The sequence below is a fragment of the Hippopotamus amphibius genome, chromosome 8, assembly GCF_030028045.1.
Source record: "Hippopotamus amphibius kiboko isolate mHipAmp2 chromosome 8, mHipAmp2.hap2, whole genome shotgun sequence".
In the NCBI taxonomy this organism is placed as follows: Eukaryota; Metazoa; Chordata; class Mammalia; order Artiodactyla; family Hippopotamidae; genus Hippopotamus; species Hippopotamus amphibius.
Window position 1 is genome coordinate 80,693,286 of NC_080193.1, and position 21,423 is coordinate 80,714,708.

The following is a 21,423-nucleotide window of genomic DNA, read 5'->3' on the forward strand; positions in this document are numbered from 1 at the left end:
GGTATGTAAATTATATTGCAATCAAGCTATTATTAAAAACAATTAATCATAAGTTTAAAAGAGAAAGATGAGGGCTTCCTAGGTGGCGCAGTGGTTAAGAATCCGCCTGCCAATGCAGAGGTCATGGGTTCGATCCCAGCTCCAGGAAGATCCCACATGCCACGGAGCAACTAAGCCCGTGTGCCAAAAAATAAAAAAATAAAAAAAAAAAAAAAAAAGAGAAAGATGATTTATGTTTATTTCTTAGTTAATGCATAAGAAAATTGTTAGCTGACCCTCACTCCCCATCCCCACTCCCAGACATTCCAGGATCAACCTAATATTGGTGTATTATGTCGTTATGCACTTTTTCTGAGCATTCAATTCAATTCCATCCCCTGGTCCTTCTAGCTACCTCAATGTGGGAGCAAAAAGCACATGATAACGTCAAAATACGAGACATGGTGTCCTTGGAGAGGAATGGGGGCCACATTGTCTTGGGGTTATGATGGCAAGGTAAAAAATGTCTCATTTGATTATGACAACACTCTACCCTTATCTTTAGGATCCAAGTGGATCCGAGTCACACACTCATTTTATTACCATTTATTCAAAAATACTCACTGAATACCCACCCTATGTTAGGAGCAAAGAGAGGGAGGGGGATAAGGGGTGAGCAAAACTAGAACTAGGCTCTTCCTCCAAGAATCTTGGAAGTGGCTTGCCTCGGATCTTCCCATTATCATGTCTTCTAGTTCTCGAGTAAAAGATGGGGAAGGAATAAAATCCAGAGACTCAGGTTGGCTGAGCTGGGCTTGGGTGACAGAGCTTACACAAGAGGGAAGGGATCTTCACAAGGACCTCCCCCCTGAAAAGGGAAGGCGCAACACTAGGAATAAAATTGGAGAGTTACCGTTCTGTTATCCGGGCTGGTTAGTGTCACGATAACTGTTCCTGGTGGCCCAGGTGGTCCTGTTAATCCTTTCACACCCTAAAGACAAACACACTCAGGAATAAAAAACTAAGCTTGAGAGATCTACGTTTCCTCTTTAGTTCTTACCTAAGAAGATAAAGCAAATGAAACTTGAGACACAGCAAATACTTTGGTTTCAGTGTGACTTAGTGAATAAAATATGTAAGTTGATTGCTAAGGAACTTAAAATATCTTGCCCACAAATAAACCATAGTATTTAAATTACCTGCTCTCCTTTTTGTCCTATCATGTTGTCGCCCATGTGACCCTGTAAGAAAAGACAAAATCAAATTATTTTTTTTAAATGAACATGAATGTATAGTCTAAACCCCTTAAGGTTCAAATGCTTGTAACTGAACAATTATATTTTAGTTGTGATGTTACTATTATAAAAGTTATTTTAGCTATTTCTTGGAGTGGAGTGGCAACATGTTTCTTTTAAAAGTAGAGATTGTGAAGTGCAGAAAGCTGAAGGGATTTACCTAATATGGCAAGTGATGGCATGAGACGGTGTGGGCTGGGGGAAGGAACCCAGCTGGGAGGATGGTTTTCTGGCTTAGTCACCAGCTAGGTTTGATTCCGCTGGTTTGTTGCATAACTTCCTGATGCCCTAGCTATCCCGTCTTAAAAATAAGAGGGATGCGGAGCTGAACTTCAGGATTCTGAAATTCAAAACTTAATAGAGAACTAAGAATAGGATTCAAGCAACCTGACTTCTCGAGCAAGTTAGTGACATGAGCTAAGTCTAATGTGAATCATCTCTCTTCACTAATCTATCATTTCCACCAATGTCTCTTTGCTTTTTTGCTCTTGAGTTTGCAGAATTTTCCCCCCATTAGGACAAGCTGTAGAGAAAAGCTCAAGATGAGGAGTCAAAAGGCTTTGAACTTCAGCTCTGTCAATTACTATTTAATGATTCACTTAACCTGAACCTACTCATTTCATAGGGTGTGTATGCATGTGTGTGTGTATGTGTGTGTACAGACACATCAATGGAGCAATAAATGTGAAAACACCTTGGGAAGTACCTTGCACACAAAGGCTACCTGATAGTAAGTAAGAGATATTGTGTTTAGTACTAATTTCCTGGTGGGGCTCAGCCTTGCTCAACATTTCCTTACTTAAGCTAATGACAGCAATCAGAATATGCCACCCCCACATATACCACTTTGGCAGAAGAATTATTTTGAGCTGAAGGCAACTGAGAAACAGCAAATGCAGAAAACGTTCTCTCCTCTCGCCCATCTGCCTCAAGACAGGGAATAAATTTCCCTCCATGAAGGTGTCACCCCTCCCATCTCCTGCACCAGGAAGAGAAGACAACTGATCACTGGAGACAACACCAACTTAAATCTGCATAAGCAAACTTTACTGACATAACCTTTATTTCCCGTTAGTTTCCCCCATATTTTGACCTTCCCACAATTCACTGCCCCTAAAAGCTCAAAACCGTTTTCCTATGTCTTGATACTCCTCAGCAAATTTATCACCCTTTGTTAAAATGGTATACAAGCCTCTGGGTCTGATTGCTTCTTTGGGATTTTCATTTCACTTCTGTGAGGCCTCCACATGGATAGAGAATAAACCTTTTTTCCCCCGCTGTTAACCCAGTCACTAAACCTAAGAAGATAGAAGAAAAAGTTTTTTCCTCCTGAGTACTAACAGTTGGCCTTTGTACTAGAAAGACATACAGGACTCTGCTTAATGAGTACATGAATAGTCATATTTTATTTATTAATATAAAAACAGGTTGGTTTGGGGAAGCAGTCCTCTACAAAAATGTATAAGATAAAGTACTGGGCAATCAGTAGGATTATAGAAATGGGAAAACTATGGACTAGGAATCCTCACCCTTTTCCAGATAAGGAGCTCTTTATAACTGAATTAAAACTCTGTATCAGAGATCAAGTTACTGAAGTGCAGGGGAAAGAGGTAAGAGGTGCAGAGCTACCAGCCATGCTCACTTCCCTGCTGGGCATTCTTGTGACCCACATGTGGGATCAGACTGAGTTTGGCTTTTAAATTGGTTAGGATGTTCTGGCTGATACAACACATAAACTGTAATTTACCTTAGGTCCGAGAGGTCCCATGGTTCCTGGAAAGCCCTAGAAAAATCCATCCGTTAAAATTACAGCAGGTAGAACAGACCAATCACAAGTACGGAAATTGAGGCAGTGATTAAAAATCTCCCAACACACAAAATCCCAGGGCGAGATGGATTCACGGGCAAATTCTATCAAACATTTAGAGAAGAGCTAGCACCTATACTTCTCAAACTCTTCCAAAATATTGCAGAAGGCGGAACACTCCCAAATTCATTCTACGAGGCCACCATCACCCTGATATCAAAACCGGGCAAAGATGTCACAAAAAAAGAAAATTACAGACCAATATCACTGATGAATATAGATGCAAAAATCCTCAACAAAATACTAGCTAACAGAATCCAACAGCACATTAAAAAAATCATACACCATGATCAAGTGGGGTTTATCCCTGGGATGCAAGGATTCTTCAATATACGCAAATCAATCAACATGATACATCATATCAACAAATTGAAGGATAAAAACCATATGATCATCTCAACAGATGCAGGAAAAGCTTTTGACAAAGTTCAACATCCATTTATGATAAAAACTCTCCAGAAAATGGGCATAGAAGGAAATTACCTCAACATAATGAAAGCCATATATGAGAAACCAGAAGCCAACATCATTCTAAATGGGGAAAAACTGCAAGAATTCCCTCTAAGAACAGGAACAAGATAAGGGTGCCCACTCTCACCATTATTATTCAACATAGTTTTGGAAGTTTTAGCCACAGCAATCAGAGAAGAAAAAGAAATCAAAGGAATCCAAATTGGAAAAGAAGAAGTAAAACTGTCACTCTTTGCAGATGACATGATATTATATATAGAAAACCCTATAGACTCTACCAGAAAACTGCTAGCACTCATTGATGAGTTTAGTAAAGTAGCAGGATACAAAATTAATGCACAGAAATCTCTCGCATTCCTATACACTAACAACGGAAGAGCAGAAAGAGAAATTAAGGAAACTCTCCCATTCACCATTGCAACAAAAAGAATAAAATACCTAGGAATAAACCTGCCTAAGGAGGCAAAAGATCTGTATGCAGAAAACTTTAAGACATTGATGAAAGAAATCAAAGATGACACAAACAGATGGAGGGACATACCATGTTCCTGGACTGGAAGAATCAACATCATGAAAATGACTGTACTACCCAAAGCAATTTACAGATTCAATGCAATCCCGATCAAATTACCAATGGCATTTTTCACAGAACTAGAGCAAGAAATCTTACGATTTGTATGGAAACGCAAAGGACCCCAAATAGCCAAAGCAATCTTGAGAAGGAAAAATGGAGTTGGTGGAATCCGGCTTCCTGACTTCAAACTATACTACAAGGCCATAGTGATCAAGACAGTATGGTACTGGCACAAAAAGAGAAAGGAAGATCAATGGAATAGAATAGAGAACTCAGAAGTAAGCCCAAACACATATGGGCACCTTATCTTTGACAAAGGAGGCACGAATATACAATGGAAAAAAGACAGCCTCTTCAATAAGTGGTGCTGGGAAAATTGGACAGCTACATGTAAAAGAATGAAATTCGAACACTTCCTAACACCATACACAAAAATAAACTCCAAATGGATTAAAGACCTACATGTAAGGCCAGACACTATAAAACCCCTAGAGGAAAACATAGGCAGAACACTCTATGACATCCATCAAAGCAAGATCCTCTTTGACCCACCTCCTAGAATCATGGAAATAAAATCAAGAATAAACAAATGGGACCTCATGAAACTTAAAAGCTTTTGCACAGCGAAAGAAACCATAAACAAGACTAAAAGACAATCCTCAGAATGGGAAAAAATAGTTGCCTATGAAACAACGGACAAAGGATTAACCTCCAAAATATACAAGCAGCTCATGCAGCTTAATACCAAAAAAGCAAATAACCCAATCCACAAATGGGCGGAAGACCTAAATAGACACTTCTCCAAAGAAGACATACAGATGGCCAACAAACACATGAAAAGATGCTCAACATCACTCATCATCAGAGAAATGCAAGTCAAAGCCACAATGAGGTATCACCTCACACCAATCAGAATGGCCATCATCACAAAATCTGGAAACAACAAATGTTGGAGAGGGTGTGGAGAAAAGGGAACTCTCCTGCACTGTTGGTGGGAATGTAAGTTGGTATAGCCACTATGGAAAACAATTTGGAGGTTCCTTAAAAAACTGCAAATAGAACTACCATATAATCCAGTAATCCCACTCCTGGGCATATACCCAAAGAAAACCATAATCCCAAAAGAAACATGTACCATAATGTTTATTGCAGCACTATTTACAATAGCCAGGACATGGAAGCAACTGAAATGCCCATCAACAAATGAATGGATAAAGAAGATGTGGCATATATATACAATGGAATATTACTCAGCTATAAAAAGGGATGAGATGGAGCTATATGTAATGAGGTGGATAGACCTAGAGTCTGTCATACAGAGTGAAGTAAGTCAGAAAGAGAAAGACAAATATTGTATGCTAACTCACATATACGGAATCTAAAAATGGTACTGATGAACTCAGTGACAAGAACAAGGACGCAGATGCAGAGAATGGACTGGAGAACTCGAGGTTTGGGAGGGGGTGGGGGGTGAAGGGGAAGCTGAGACAAAGCGAGAGAGTAGCACAGACATATATATACTACCAACTGTAAAATAGATAGCCAGTGGGAAGTTGTTGTATAACAAAGGGAGTCCAACTCGAGGATGGAAGATGCCTTAGAGGACTGGGACGGGGAGGGTGGGGGGGACTCGAGGGAGGGTGGGGGGGGAGTCGAGGGAGGGAGTGAATACGGGGATATGTGTATAAAAACAGATGATTGAACTTGGTGTACCCCCCCAAAAAATAATAAATAAATAAATTAAATTAAAAAAAAATTACAGCAGGTAATGCACCAAGTCTAAAACTCTACTTAAAATTTGTAGCTATAATTTTTTTTATTAGTTACGATGTCTAGAGCAATGGTGGCTTCATACTCACAAAGAATCCTGGAGGGCCTGGTGGGCCAAGAGGTCCAGGAAAACCTGGAAGGCCTGGCAAACCCTTTAAATTAAGAGACGAATTAGAGTAAGTTTAAATTTACCTCTCACTGAAGAACAATGTCCTTTAGTTAAAAGCGTTAAACTATTTTAGTAAAATCAGAGCATAATGTTTCCCTCTTATGGCTGCAATTAATTTCAGTAAAGGCCATGGGTAACAGGTGTTGCCATGTATAACAGGCTACCAGGACCATGCTGACAGTACCATTTCCATGAAAATGACCACAGAAATTGCTTTACTTTAGAAGAGATTTACAATTTTTAGAAACGTTTCTTCTCTCTCGCTCTCTCTTCCTCTCTCTCTCTCACTCTGCCTCTCTCTCTCTCTCTCTCACTCTGCCTCTCTCTCTCTCTTCCTCTCTCTCTCTTGCCAAGCGTGCTCCCACCCCTGGGCGCTTCCACCAGCTCTCCATCTGCCTAGAATCCTCTTTCCCCAGATATCTCTATGACTCACTTCCTCTCCCTTTTCCTATCTTTACTCAAACGTTATCCTTTCCATAGGGCCTTCCTGCCCATCCCATCTAAAGCCACAACCCTCTTTCTAACCTAGACACTTCTTATCCCCCGACCCTGCATTATTTTTCTCCTTGGCATTTATTACTATCTAATACAACATATACTTAGTAATTTACATTTTAAAATATTTTCTCCTTGTAGAATGTAAGCACCATGAGGGCAAGAATTTTTGTTAAACTATTTTGTGCACTTGTGCACTATGGTATCCCCAGAGCCTAAACAGCCCCTAGTTGGCATATAATAAAGGTTGCTTGTATGACTGAAGGTCCCACTGCTATACCTTCAGCAGAAGCACAATGTGGTACATGGTCAACACTCAATACATATTGAAGGGATACATCTGTGTCCCAGATTGTTACCATCTCCTTTTACTAGATGCCCTGCCCTCAGCACCTGGCCCCTTAAAGGCTTCCTAAGACAAAAAACCAAGAGCCACCAAATCCTGTATCTTTTCTCAGAAGCCTATCATGGTTCCTAATGGCATCATTGTTCAGGTTTGCAGCCCCTCATCAGCTGGCACGGCTCACTATACAGATGTTCAACAGCCTTAACTCTTCGACTTACTCTGGCAAATACCAATCTCTGCCCAGGAATTTCCACATATACTTCTGAATGAAGTTAAAATATTTCTGATAGATTAACCTGAAAGTTAGTATCCAAAGATCCCCCCTCCTTTTTTTCTTTTTTTGGTCTGTCTAAGATGTATTTATTTTTTCCTACTTCTTTACACCAATAAAGCTTTTTAAGGGGCTTCCAAAACATATACCAATCAAATAATTTATTATCAAAAGGTCCTTTTGAATCACAAAGTAAAGCACACATAACCCCCAAACAGCTGTTTCTTTGTATCTCTTCTGGATCACCCTCTGGCTACATACATAGAGCTGAGAAAGCACACTATTCAACAGGAGAAAGATGCATTTAAGTAAAATATTACCACCATGCAAACTTTACAATAAGACTTATTTAATATTACAGTTTTAAACTGTATTCAGTGTGGCATATAAACCTACCCTGGATTTCAACAAACCCAAAGTAAGTGGAACATAACCATTCCTTGAAGACTCCTTAGATTTAGCAAAGCTTGGCTGATTTAAACTTAAGAGGAGACTAAAAGACATATGTACAAAATCATCTTTTTATATGAGCTTAATGCAGTTTCTTAGAATGAGTGAATGTTTTAGAAGAAAATGAGGTAAATATGTAAACTGAAGAAATATGAATGTTTACGAAAAATATCTTTAAGAGAGATATAGGGAGAAGAGGAGATAGAAGAAGAAAAAGAGATGGAGAGAGAGACGGAGGGAGAGATGGAGAATGATAGGGACCTTCTCTGAAGTGCGTACCTGGAATCCTGGAGCTCCTGGTAACCCAGGGTCACCTTTCCCATCAAGGTCTACACCTATTCCTTCAGCAGGAGCGCCCTTGAAAATGAAGTTCATCAAACATAAGGAATGTTATATCTTCAAAACTCCTTTAAATGGTTATTCAAGGTCATACTGCTTTAAGGATAAAAGTGCTTTCTAGGATATATGCTTAGAGAAATGCCTTAAGATTAATGAGTTATTCCATTTTGAAGAATTCAAAGCATTTTCATATTTTCTAAAATTGACTACTTACTTTGGAGGGAAGAAAGACACAAGAATAACAAACCTTTTCCCAAGATACCAAAGTGAGTGGCAATTCCTGACCTAGAATCTGGGGCCCTGAGCATAAGGTCAGTTCTTTTTTCCCAGACCCTAGTTTCCTAAAGAATAACACAAAACTTGTATTTCTGAAGACATATTTATGACGCGAAGTAGAAGTTGTTCAACAGGAATAAATATCATGTCCTAATTATTATAATTTCTGAATTAGTCATGAGATCTGATTTGGAATTACTTATACCTTATGATTTAATAGACATCCCTTTCATATGTACAATTAGAGATTTTCCAACAATATTAGCCACAGATAACTTACCTTTTCTCCTTTCAAACCAACAGCACCCTGGGAAAAGGAGTGGCATATTAACAACCAGAGGCAAATCAAATACACAACATCCCTGCTTTGTTTCTCTCCCTGCTGTATACCTCCTGCTGGCTTCTACACATGTTCAAGTCTTTCTCATTTAAACAAAGTCTCCCCTCTAAGTCCACTCCCACCATTAATGCCTTGTCACCTGCGAACTTCCCACTCTGTTCCTCTGTCACATATTCCTCAGGCTCACATCTGCCTACCTCCGTCACGGAAGTATCCCTCGCTAAAGTCTGCAATGACTTTGATGTTACTGAAACCAACGACAAAACATTAGTTCTCATCTAAGTGGACTTCTCAACAGCTCTAGGCAGCTGCCTGTCAATCCCCTTTACTGGAAATTGTTAAAAAGGAGATGAGTCCAAAATGGAGTCACTCCTGTTAGGCCCTCAGCAGTAAACCAGGACTTCATACCTACCCTGACTACAGTTTTAACCTTCCCCAGGAATGTGATCTTTGACCAGCCAACCTGGAACTTCCTGGTCAGCACTAATAAGATACTCCAGCTCCTTCCGTTCCCCTTCGAAGGCAACCTTGCCTAAGACAATGGTTTCTTTGTTAATAAAATGATACATTCTTTGCTAATAATGTCATTATTTCCATTCCCTCTCTGGCTTTACAAACCTTTCCTGTCTATGGTTGGATGCAGCAACTCTCTCCTTGCTAGATGGGATACTGCTGCATTCATTAGTTATCCAATAAGGCCAATTAGATGGTCAGATTTACACAAATGAATTTTTGTTATTTACCAATATCTTTCTTGGGCCTCCAGAATACACTCCTCCTGGTTTTCTTCTGCCCCAAGGGCCCTTCCTCCTTTATAGGCTCATTGTCCTTGACCTCACATCACATGCTGAAGCTCTCTAAGCCCCAGTTCCAAGGCCCTTTTCTCCTCTCTTCCATCCCTAAGTCACCACCATCCAGGTCTCTGCCACTGGCTAGTCCACATCTCCACTTCAGTATCTCAAAACAAAACAAAGTCTCAAAGTGCACACCTGAGTACATTTATTCATTCATTTCCCAACTATTAGTTGAATGTCTACTGTTGGCTGCCCGAGACTTCTCCAAGGTCATGACAGATTTCTGTATAGGGTCATTCCAAAAGAAACTCTGTGTAATTGTACTTTATGTCTTGGATGGGGAGTTAGAAACATAAACCTACCGGGATGCCTGGGTAGCCTGGTGTCCCCCGAAGTCCTGGAAACCCTTGCTCACCCTGGAAGACATACAGAGCTTGTCCGTCTCCTTAGTTGTTCTAGAACAGCCTATTGAGATACTTCCCTGTTTCTTGCTTCCAACCCTGCAGTGATAAATCTAGACAAAGTCACCCAAATTCCTTACGGCTACTGGGTCATGAAGATGAAGGCTAGGAAATCATTATCTTAATTGAAAACAGGATTAGAATCTACTGTTTCTCAAATTGTGCATAAATGGCAAAAGGCTAATTGTGCCAAGAACTTCTTAATTGCTGCTTCCTTGAAACTTTAGTAATTAGTCCTTTCACAGCCACCATTCTGGGGAAAAGGAGAATGTAGTCGGGAAACAACGGGGATGAGTGAACATGGAAAAGTTCAGTCGTTCTTTTCCAAAGACCAGTTTTGCATTCCAAGCTTTCATTTCTGATTTATATTCAGTCACAACCTCAGATGCAAATAACCATTTGAGCCCTCAGTCATCTTTCCGTGGGAGGACATGAGAGAACTACCTTAAAACACAATCAGAAAGGGAGATGGGTGGGGAGAGGGGGAATTGGATGCAGGCAGTCAAATGGTACTCTGCACTCCCGGTTATAAGATAAATAAGTACTAGCCAGGGAATGCACAACATGGTAAATATGATCAACGCTGCGGTATGTTACACAAGGGTGAGTCAAGAATCATCCGCACTCTGGCTGTAGAATATGGTTTAATTAACTTTTAGATAAGACAAATATATCATTTTTCAACATAACCTCCTTGCTTTCCAATACACTTTGTCCATCTGTCAACAAGCTTTCGTATTCCCTCATTAAAAAATATTTTAGGCTGAGCTGTGAGCCACGAATGCACCACTGTCTTCAGTTCTTCATTAGAAGTGAATCTTCGCCCTCGTAGGGCTGCTTTCAGGGAACCAACAGGCAAAAGTCCTATGGAGTAGTTCTCTATCCGTTCATACACACTTCTTCACGACAAAACATTTTCTCCATACTGCGCACAAAGTCTTTGATAAATAATGGCACCAGGTACACCCTCAGACCACAAAAAACAAATCACTACACGCTGCTCTTCTTCTGTGCAAATCACAAGTGGAGCATCCATTTTTGCTTGCACTGCAGTTACAAATGAACTAATGTAACATGTTCACACCTGCACAGTAGTGACTGGGCAGACAGTAGCCTTAAATGGAAAGCACTGATAAGACAGTGTGGCCAAAAGAAGTTTTAATATAACCAGAGCGTGGCTAATATTTGACTCACCCTCATATATAAAAGTTGTCAAGAGCGTAAATCCTAAGAACTCTCATCACACACAGAAAACTTTTTCCTTCTTTAATTATGTATCTATAAGAGATGGTGGGTTCACTAAACTTGTGATAATCATTTCATGGCATATGTAAGTCAAATCATTATGCTGTACACCTTGAACTTGGGTATCTCTGTGTGTCAATTATATCTCAATAAAACTGGAAGAAAGTAAAGAAAAAGGCATAAGAAGAAAGAAAAGCATCATACTTCTGTCTGGAAGACACATACCATTGGTTCTGGCTAAAAGAATGTTTCAAGGAAAGCCTAGCCTGTCTCATTACTACTTTACCTTGATTTATTCATTTAGCAAAACATTAACTAACCATCTCCCATGTGAGATGTACATACCTTAGAACCATTGCATCCTGGCAAACCGGCAGGTCCATAAGGTCCAGGATGGCCTGGGATGCCCTAAACAATAGAGCAAGTCTCAAAAAGGAGAGATAATCAGGCCCCAGGTCCAGGTGGAACCAGTGCGGAACCCACGGTGGGAAAAGATGAGCTAATTTAGTTATTTAAGTATAAACGGTTATCTAAATAGTTAATTAGTAAATTGGTTATGTTAGATAATAATTTAAATAAAAATCATAGTAAACAAAATGGATAAAACCAAAAATTATCAAGTGAGATATAGATATTTTAGATAAAATAAAAGGTTTTTCTCTATAAATGAGTACGTTAAGATCCTGTGTTAAGCTGGGGGAAAGCAAAGGAAAGAAGAGGGAAGTGTGCACAGAGGCACCTATTTTGTTATTTTTTACCGTGTGCTATTATTAAGCAGAGTTCTAGTCTAGTCTAGTCTAGTCTAGTCTAGTCTAGTCTTCTGTTCTATTCTATTCTATTCTATCCCTTCCCGTCCCTTCCCATCCCTTCCCATCCCTGTCCCATCCCAATCTATTCCATTCTTTTCTGCTTATATCTCAGGAAATACAATTTGCCTTGTATGTTCTATAAATCCACACTTTAATACACTATGTAATTTGGACATTTTCATCATGTAGCAAATGTATCAGTACTCTTCCTCTTGTGCTACTGCTTTAACATCTTTATTAAAATGGGCTTATTTCTTATTTCATTTACACATTTTTCTCATTACTTACTGGAAGTCCAGGAGGACCTGAAAATCCTGGTAATCCAGTTATTCCCTAAGGACACAGAAAAGGGGAAGGGTGGCAAGAAAAAAACTCTTTAAAAGTGTTCAACCTATAAAGAAAAAATGATTTACCATTCCCATAACCCCATCCTGCAACTGTTGTTGAGAATGGCTAAAAATTATTTGAAAAACAAACAGAAAAAAAGGCTTGACAAACTTTTGTACATCTTACACTTAAGTAAATTTTAAGAAGAGATGATCAATATCATTTTTTGGCTTTTTGGGGGTAGATATTTAAGGTGTAGTTTGAATACAGTAAAGTGCTCCAATCTTCCAAAAGCAGATTGAGGAATGTTTACACATGTGCATATGCACGTATTGGTGGTACTGCCACCCCATCCAGACACAGAACCTCTCCACCACCCCAGATGGTTCCCTCACGCCTTTTCCCAGTCAGTTAATACCTACCTTCAGCAGAGTAACCACTGTTCTGACTTCCACCTTTATAGACTGGTTTTACCTGTTCTTGAACTTCATCTATAGAAGTGTATCACACACAACGCACTTCTTTGTGACATCTGTATAACTTTTACATTTCAGGGTTCTTTTTTTAAAAAAAAAAAAATCATCAAACAATCAGGCTAGACTGGTTGGACTACTAACCCTCATGCCTTTGGGACCAGTGAGTCCTGGAGGTCCTGGAGAGCCCTAGATCCAAATGAAAAAACAAAAGGTAAGCACTGTAACAATTATTGGGCACTAATAAGCCCATAAATGAAAGGTCCCAGTTTTATTCACATGCCAAGCAGTTTTGCTCTTGCGATTATTTCATTGTTAACACGGTTCAATTGCTTGCTTGTTTCATTGGCGCTATGGTATTTATCCAAAAGGACAAACAAAAATCCATTCATACCCTTGCTACTCAAGGTGGGGGGTCCAACAGTAGCATCATCTGGGAGCTTGTTAGAAATGCAGCATCGCGGGTCTCCCCTACCTCCCAGACCTATTGATTCAGAATTTGCATTTCAACAAGATTTGATGATGATTCTTGTTCACATTAGTGTCTGAGAAGTGCTGCTGGAAAAGCCCCACATTAGCCAGACAGCCGCGGAGGGCTGATAGGGATGCATGACACAAATACAACGATGGACAAGAGTGGCCGCCGATATTTCTGTGCATGAGAAATACTTTACTAACAAAATGTGCCTGGCAGGCACAAATAAATAAATAGCAAACGAAGGACTGCCTGAACCAGAGATAAACTTGCTTTGAGCACACAATGAATACATTTGGAGGTCCTGTTTCTTAGAGAATAACCTCAAACAAAACTGTTTTAACGAGGCCACTTGGTGTGAAAGTTCCATTGTCCAAAAGTTTTTCATCATTCCTGAGAGTTTCAGTATGTTTTGGTATTTCTGATTATTTGAGGAAAGGGCTGTTACAGAGCCTTCTGAGACTGGACTGTCAAGGTCAAAGTCAGTCTTTCCTGCTGGAGGTGGAACTCCTGGGTGTGTGACCATGCCCCTCCTCTCTGCAGGATGCTGTTTGTAATTTGCAGAAGGCAGAAGTGTGACTTGCAGGTTTCACTTCCCATTACAAATTTTCCATATAGAAAATATTTATAATTAAGACATTTATAAACCTGGAAAACATTTTTGGTCAGGTTTTAATATTCTCTGATCGTCTGCCTTTGATCAAATTATCATTTGTGGCTACAGCTCTAAGCTGTACTTTAATATATGAACTCATGACAACATGGCACAGATTTTCTGGATGAACTTTATGAAGTACCTGCACATCATGTAACCCATACCAAGCACCATGTATTTACAATTATAATTTTAAGTAATTGCTGGCTTCTCTAAAGAAATGCTAAGAAGCCAGCTGAGTGGAGAGTAGGGAACAAAACAAAAAGGAAGGGGTTGGTATTAGGCTGATCTTAAGTCTAGGGTTGAAGTGACAAACTCATTCTACCAGGGAAATGGAGGGAAATCTCAGGCCATGCCCTGTAAAAATGCAGCAGAATGTTCAGACATTAGGCATGCCTGTAATCAGACACTAAATGTCCAGAATCTGAATGACTTTTTCAAAATTAGGATCAGAGAAAGGAGAAATGAAGAAACAGAAGTCTTACACGAATACAATAAAGTAGAATTCTGGAAAACAATAAGCTTTGCAGTCTTACTTGGAAACCGTAGGTGTGGGTTTACTTTCTCTGGCTGTAGGAGTTTGATTCTAGCATCATATAATACTGGATTTGAACTGTGGTTTTGCCACCTATTAGCTATGTAACCCAGGGCAAATTAGTCAAGGACTCTGAGTGTCAGTTTCCTCATCCCTAAGATGCAGTCATGACTGATGGGATCAATGTGAGAAGTAAATGAGATATAGTGAAGAATAAATGTCCCAGGACTTCCCTGGTGGTCCACAATGGTAAAGTATCCGCCTTCCAGTGCAGGGGATGTGGATTCGATCCCTGATCAGGGAACTAAGATCCCATATGCTGTGGGGCAACTAAGCCAGGGCGCCACAACTATAGAGCCCACAAGCCCTGAAGCCTGTGTGCCACAACTAGAGAAGAGAAAACCCGAATGCCACAACTAAGACCGGACACAGCCAGAAAATAAATAAAAATAAATATTTTTTTTAAAAAAAGAATAAATGACTCGGAATAAATGTTGCCTAAATATTCTATACATATGAAATTTAAAAAGACTTTGTGGGGATCAATTACAATCACCTTTCATACCTTATTAGTTAGTTCACAGCTTCCTGGAAGCCAGCAGCTGGGGAGTGACCCAGTGGGTGCGTGAGAGCCCAGGCTTAGGTTCACAGCAGGAAAGAGCCGTCAGCAAATCTAGTGGTTATGCAGTTATTTAGCAAATCCTCTAGGGCATTGATTTCAACAAAGCCCTTTGTTGTATCACAGACTTTAGGATAAAAATGTGTGATGGGTGTGAAGGGCAGTAGGCTCTGGTAGGAACCTCAGGATGCCTGATGTTTAAGGGACCAGCGGAGAAAGAGAAACCCGTGAAAGAAAGGGAGGGTGGGAGGCAAAGAAGGGAAACAAGGAGCGGAGGATTCCAGAAACAAAGATGTGTTTCAAGGAGAAGAGAGGGATCCACACAACTGGAAACAAAGCAGAGGGGTCTAGGTCAGATAAAGACACAGCGTATTCTTCTGCATTGGCCCTTTGGAAGTCATGTGTGATCTGGAGGTCATGGGTTTTCAGGGGAGGGGGGCGGAAGGCAAATTGCCGCTGGCTGAGGAGTGAATAGGAGATGAACCACAGCCAGTGTAGTTGGTTATTTTTTTTTTTAAAAGAAGCTTGACTGAGATAGGAAAGACAGGGAAAGAATGGCAATCCTTCAGGCACAGGACCTGAAAGATCTAGAGGAAGTTTTATATTGGTATCGGTTTTATATTTGTATGCTTAAAGGGTGGAAAGAGAAAAGCCAACATCAAAAGGAAAGTTGAAATGTCTGAGAAAGAGGACACACCATTGGAACACAGTGCTAATAGGAATCCCAGTGACTAGGATACCAGTAGAGGGATAGGTCCTGCATGGAAGGCAAAAAGAACTCATCCTTTCATATGGGACGAAAGAAGGCAGGGGCAGATGCAGGTGTGGAGACTGTGTAGATCAGGGAGGGGGAGGAGGTGGGGCAGGGAGCTTGAAGGTTATGATAACCATTTGAGTCAACTTGGAATAAGATGCAGTTCAGAGCGCCCAGCTAAGGCTGGAGCAGGAATTTGCCATGACGTACATCAGCTGGCTGCAATGTGGAGTTCTCTACAGCAGCCCTGGGGGCAGCATAAAGAAGGTTACATGGACTGGGGATTTTTTGAACTCACAGGCTGACCTACCTTTGGTCCCTGTGGTCCAGGCAGGCCTTCAGGACCTGGGAATCCCTTCTGGCCGGGAGGCCCAGGAGGTCCTGGAAAGCCTTTCTCCCCCTGTTAAAACCAAAACAAGACAATAAACACACAGAATAGCAATGCCCAGGAATAAACACACCCATAACCATCATTTTCTTTTCTTTATGATGTAATGATAATATTTTGCATATTTTTTTCCTTGAATTGAAAAAAATAGCACTCAGAACTAAGTACAACAGTAACTCTAAAGTTTCAGCTGTTAGTATTTGTCTGTAGGCGTGAAGGCATTTGTCTTTGGTCTCCTGGAAACTCTTTTACCCAAATGGTAGAGCTACATAGAGCAGAGATTAAGGGACCGGGAATTGAGGGGAAAGCCCAGTTAGAAAGATGGAGGTTGGTAGAGTGTGTTTTTTGGGTGGATGGAGAGAGAATGAAAATCAGGCACAAGAATGTCTTGGGAGTATGAATAATCGCTATGTGGCTTGAAAGAACAACACGCGGTCTATGAGTTTTAGTCCTTTCTTGATGACACAGGAATTAGTAATTCAATCTGCTATTTGAGGAGGAGGTGCAGGAGAGATGTCAAGAGTGGCAAAACGAAAAGTGTGAGCTAAATAGTTAAGAGACTGTATTATGGGATAAGTGAGTAATTTAGCAATTTAGGTCCAATGAGGGATGTGGTTCTGCCAACAAATAATCTCCCCTTGGACCTGGATCCTGGGATTATGCTTTAACAGTAAAAGCCACTGGTTGATTCAGTTAATCTAGTTACATAATTGGCAACTTAGATTTTGTAAACCAAGCGATCAAGTCAGTGATTTCACACTGTGTGTGCACACACACTCCTAATAAAAAGAGCAATAAAGGAATTTGCTAGACCCCTCTCCATACTCCATTACCTTCACACACCTTGAACAGCATCTCACCCAGTGTAGGGATTCAATAAATGCCTCTGGAATGTGGGAATGAATCATAGCTTTCCAACATGGATCTTTATATACTACTTTCATAGCTTCAGGGAAAACCCTAAATCAAACTACACATGAATTATAGGATACTTTAAAATAAATATGATAATTTTTATTGTAATTAGCATGTAAATTATTTTGTCTAAAGCTTAAAATATGTTCCTTTAAAAATATTTTTAAGCTGTCATTTTTCAATATTGTTAAGCAATTCATTAGTGTATCTGAGAAAAGGGTTTTGTAAACAAAGGAAAAACTTTAGTTCTGCCTGTGTCTTAATTATCACAAATTGAAAGTTAATGGAGCGAATTAATGAGATTTCACGGCACTCATTTTTTACTCCCATTCTGCAATGGAGCTACTTTCCTTCACTGATTTGTCTCCGCTAGAGTGCTGCTACAAGATTCTTCCACCAGGGGGCGCGCTCACACCAGTGCTACAGGACAAAATCTGCGGGTTTCAATGTTTATGTCAAAAGTGGGGGAATCAAGTTGTTTTCAATTGTTCTCTCGTGTTTAGCAACAATGTAAGTAGGGTATACATATAGAGGCACCCACAAACTTTCTTGTTCTTTAACTTACTACTTTTTCTTTACAGATCAAGAGAGTTACAGTAACTGCCAGTATTTATACAAGTTATCTGAAGCTTCCCTCCAAGGCCTTTTTGCATCATCCCAAGTTAATGTTTATATACAGTTATTCTAAAGTGGGATTGGGAATGGAATATCAGACAGCTGATCTTTCTGCTGAGAATGAACGAAGAGTGTGAATTCCTTAATGAGCTCTATGGAGAAAAGAAGCAGAATGAAGTTTGTGTGTTTACCTTCTTCCCTTTGGCCCCATCACAGAAGCACTGGCCTTTGTCTTTACAGACACAGCCCTAGGAAGGGGGAAAGAGAAAGGGTTTTGTTTAAAAACGGTTTAATAAAGCCCAACCGACAGAACAAAAGCAAACGTTTTTCTGTTCTTTGAGCATCAAACACTATTTAGCAGGAGCCCTGTGATACTCTAGCAATTTACTTCAATAGAAATAGAGTAGAAAAGTGAGATGTATATAGAACTGTCAGATGAGTGTACATCATTTTTTTATCTTATTTAGGAATTTCAAGTAATTTATTTATGGAAAAGATCAAGTCAGCTTTCCTTTTTTTCAGAACAATATATAGTTGAACCGTTATGAAATTTGCCATTTTGTAGGTAGACAGTGGTCTACTGTTTGCAAATGTCTTAGTTTCAACAAAATGAACATATATGTTTGTGTATATTAATTGCTGATATGTTCTATAGGTAATTCTAAGATTTTCTTTTCCTGAAATAATGTTCAATACTGGGAAAAGATGATCAGTACCCATCACGTATTTTAAAGAGCAAATTAAATCACTGATGCTAATATCAAAATGCTCTTTCTTATTTAAAAAACAAAACCAAAAAATTAGCTGTGAACTTGGGAAATCTTACCTATCTAACTAGTCACTTTGACACACAGCCCCAGCTTTCACACCTCTGCACACACCAACTCTAATGAAGGTCAATTTTTAAATTCCTCTCTGCCAGCAGAGGAACAAAGAGAGAAATAGTTTTAAATAGTGGATTAGAAAAAAATTTTTGACACACATTCTATGGTTACATATGTATCTTTTGAGGGGGGTGTTAATATTAACTGAAAATTAGTTTATTTTCCCCAGGAAAAAATATTAATTGACAGCAGAGGCAGGGCAAAGCTAGGAGATGTGCTGGCTGGTAGGAAAAATAAAAAGAGATTGCCTCAAATATTCCCAAAGTGAGGACCCTGTTTGTGCAATCAGAATGAAAATACAGGGGACTTCCCTGGTGTTCCAGTGGCTGGGACTCCAAGCTCCCAATGCAGGGGGGCTGGGTACGATCCCTGGTCAGGGAACTAGATCCTGCATGCTACAACTAAGAGATCTCATGCCACAACTAAAGACCCCACATGACACAACTAAAGCCCCCACATGCCACAACTAAGACCTGGCGCAGCCAAATAAATAAATAAATATTTTTAAAAAATACACGAACAAAAATATCTTTAATTGAATCTATTTTCTGAGCTGAGGGCAGTAGGCTATGCTATTATTCAAGAAAGGGGAGTCCATAGTAATTTTCATACACTCATCATTAATCCTCACCATATTGACATGCATCACAATTTTTATGAATGGAAAGTAATTAATTGAAAAGGAAAGTCTATATTTTCCCCAGGGGTTGGCTATTTGGTATTTTTTTAGAAGACTAAATTTTTCCACTTTTCTTCCCAGATGCTTAGGGTCATTAAGTCATATCTAGCTTAATTATTTTAATCTTGTCTTTCTAGGTTTTTACACTTAAGTGTTCATTTCAATTACATATTTAAGTATACTAAATATATACTAAATCTAGTATACTAATTTAGTATACTAGCATGCTAATATCTACTAAAGCAGTAGTTCTCAAAGTGTGGATCTTCAGACCAGCAGCATCAGAATTATCTGGACACTTTTCAGAAATGCAAATTCTTGGCCCCACCCCAGATGCACTGAATCAATAACCCTAGTGTTGGTCTCAGTAATCTATAATAGGCCCCCTGGGTGACTCTGATACTGCCAATCTAAACCAATATCTAAAATCCCAGTCTGTAGGGTAGAGCTAATTCTCTAAAGATTTCTGAACACTAGGCCATTTGAGACACTAGTTTGCACATCTGCTTTTTGTTTGTGATGCCATTTTTCCTCTCATTCCAAGAAAGTATCCAGGCTTGTATGCCCCTCATTTTAGGGGCAGAAGTATTTGAAGATTAGATTTCTTCTGGCTTCTGTTTCTGGAGTGTAGGAATCTATTGGCAGTTGGCCCCAAGAGTGGAAGGGCCAGCACGATGCTCCCACACAGTGTCTGGAGGAGGCAGCAGGGCCTCAGAAAGGAAAGGCTGAGTACTACATCCAAGGGGACCAGATACTGGGGCAAGGAAGTTCAACCTGGGCAAGGACCTGGGGCCCAAGCTTACATAGCAGTGGTGGCCACTGTTTTACATAGACCATGAGCATCTCTGACTTCTCTGCCTCCCAGACACCACACAACACCTGGATTCTGAGCATCTCTGGATCACATGTAGGAAGAGGCAAATTGGCAGTTCTCTAACTGCTAAGAAGATGCATAGCGGCCATCTTAATTTTATTTCTTGGGGTAAGTCATAGTCACCATATACTATTGGGAATTGTTCAATCTCAGCTCAAGCAAATAAATGTTTGCTGAACTCCCCCAAACTAGGTCAGGTCCCCCTTCTTATATGCTCCCATGAACCACTCACAGTTATATGTTTAATGTATCTTTTCCTTGATGACCCTAAGCCCCAGGAGAGAAGGAATTGTCCAGTCTTGTTCACACTGGCAACCTTGGCATATACTATGTCCTGAACAAATTCTTGTGGATTGACTGAATGGATCAATGAGTGGATGGAGAGCTGGTAATTTGTTTATATCCAGTTTGGTCCTGGAATTTCAATGCATGTGACGTCTATATGGCTATTGTCGGGCTGCCATGACTAAGACATTTTCTATATAAGTGGAATAGATTCTATATACAGGAATTCTGAACAACTATGGTTGAAGTGGAAGAGAATGAAACTAGAAGCTTTGGCTATTTTAACACATGTTAAAATTAACACAAGACTAATTAGTTGTTAGTTGCTTGGATATAAAAATTTTGAGGGGGAAACATTTTAAACCCTCAGAAGACTGAAAAATTTGTACAATGAACATCTGTATACCTTCTCATCTAGGTTTCCTAACTGTTAGTATGCTTTCTTAGCCATTCTAGCTCTCACTTTCTCTGTCTCTCCCCCGCCCCGGCCCCCCACCCCAACACACACATTTTCTTGCCAGACAATTGAAAGCTAGCCTGTCGGGCTTCCCTGGTGGCACAGTGGTTAAGAATCCGCCTGCCAATGCAGGGGACATGGGTTTGAGCCCTGGTCTGGGAAGATTCCACATGCTGCAGAGCAACTAAGCCTGCGAGCCACAACTACTGAGCCCACACACCATAACTACTGAAACTCATGCACCTAGAGCCAGTGCTCTGCAACAAGAGAAGCCATCGCAATGAGAAGCCCAAGCACTGCAATGAAGAGTAGCCCCCGCTCACCACAACTAGAGAAAGCCAGGGCGCAGCAACGAAGACCCAATGCAGCCAATAAATTAAAAATAAATAAATAAATAATTTTGAAAAAAAGTAGCCTGTAGACACCATGACACCTCACCCCTAATAATTCTGCGTGCATCTCCTCAAAACAAGAGTATGTTCTTATCCAATTACAACATTTTTTCCAAACTTAAGAAAGCAACATTGATGACATAAC

General features: G+C 40.0%; 1 protein-coding gene across 1 annotated transcript in view; it reads right to left on the bottom strand.

Moving 5' to 3' along the window:
• COL4A3 (collagen type IV alpha 3 chain) overlaps positions 1-21,423 on the bottom strand; it is a 141,433-nt gene that overhangs the window by 58,704 nt on the left and 61,306 nt on the right. Inside the window, exons 2-13 of the mRNA XM_057746912.1 lie at positions 17,899-17,955; positions 16,100-16,189; positions 12,896-12,940; positions 12,240-12,284; positions 11,488-11,550; positions 9,799-9,852; positions 8,583-8,609; positions 7,967-8,044; positions 6,046-6,108; positions 3,022-3,057; positions 1,179-1,220; positions 893-970 (exon numbers count right to left, since the gene is read on the bottom strand). Coding sequence (XP_057602895.1) covers positions 893-970; positions 1,179-1,220; positions 3,022-3,057; positions 6,046-6,108; positions 7,967-8,044; positions 8,583-8,609; positions 9,799-9,852; positions 11,488-11,550; positions 12,240-12,284; positions 12,896-12,940; positions 16,100-16,189; positions 17,899-17,955 — 678 coding nt within the window. The remainder of the gene's footprint in view (positions 1-892; positions 971-1,178; positions 1,221-3,021; positions 3,058-6,045; positions 6,109-7,966; positions 8,045-8,582; positions 8,610-9,798; positions 9,853-11,487; positions 11,551-12,239; positions 12,285-12,895; positions 12,941-16,099; positions 16,190-17,898; positions 17,956-21,423) is intronic.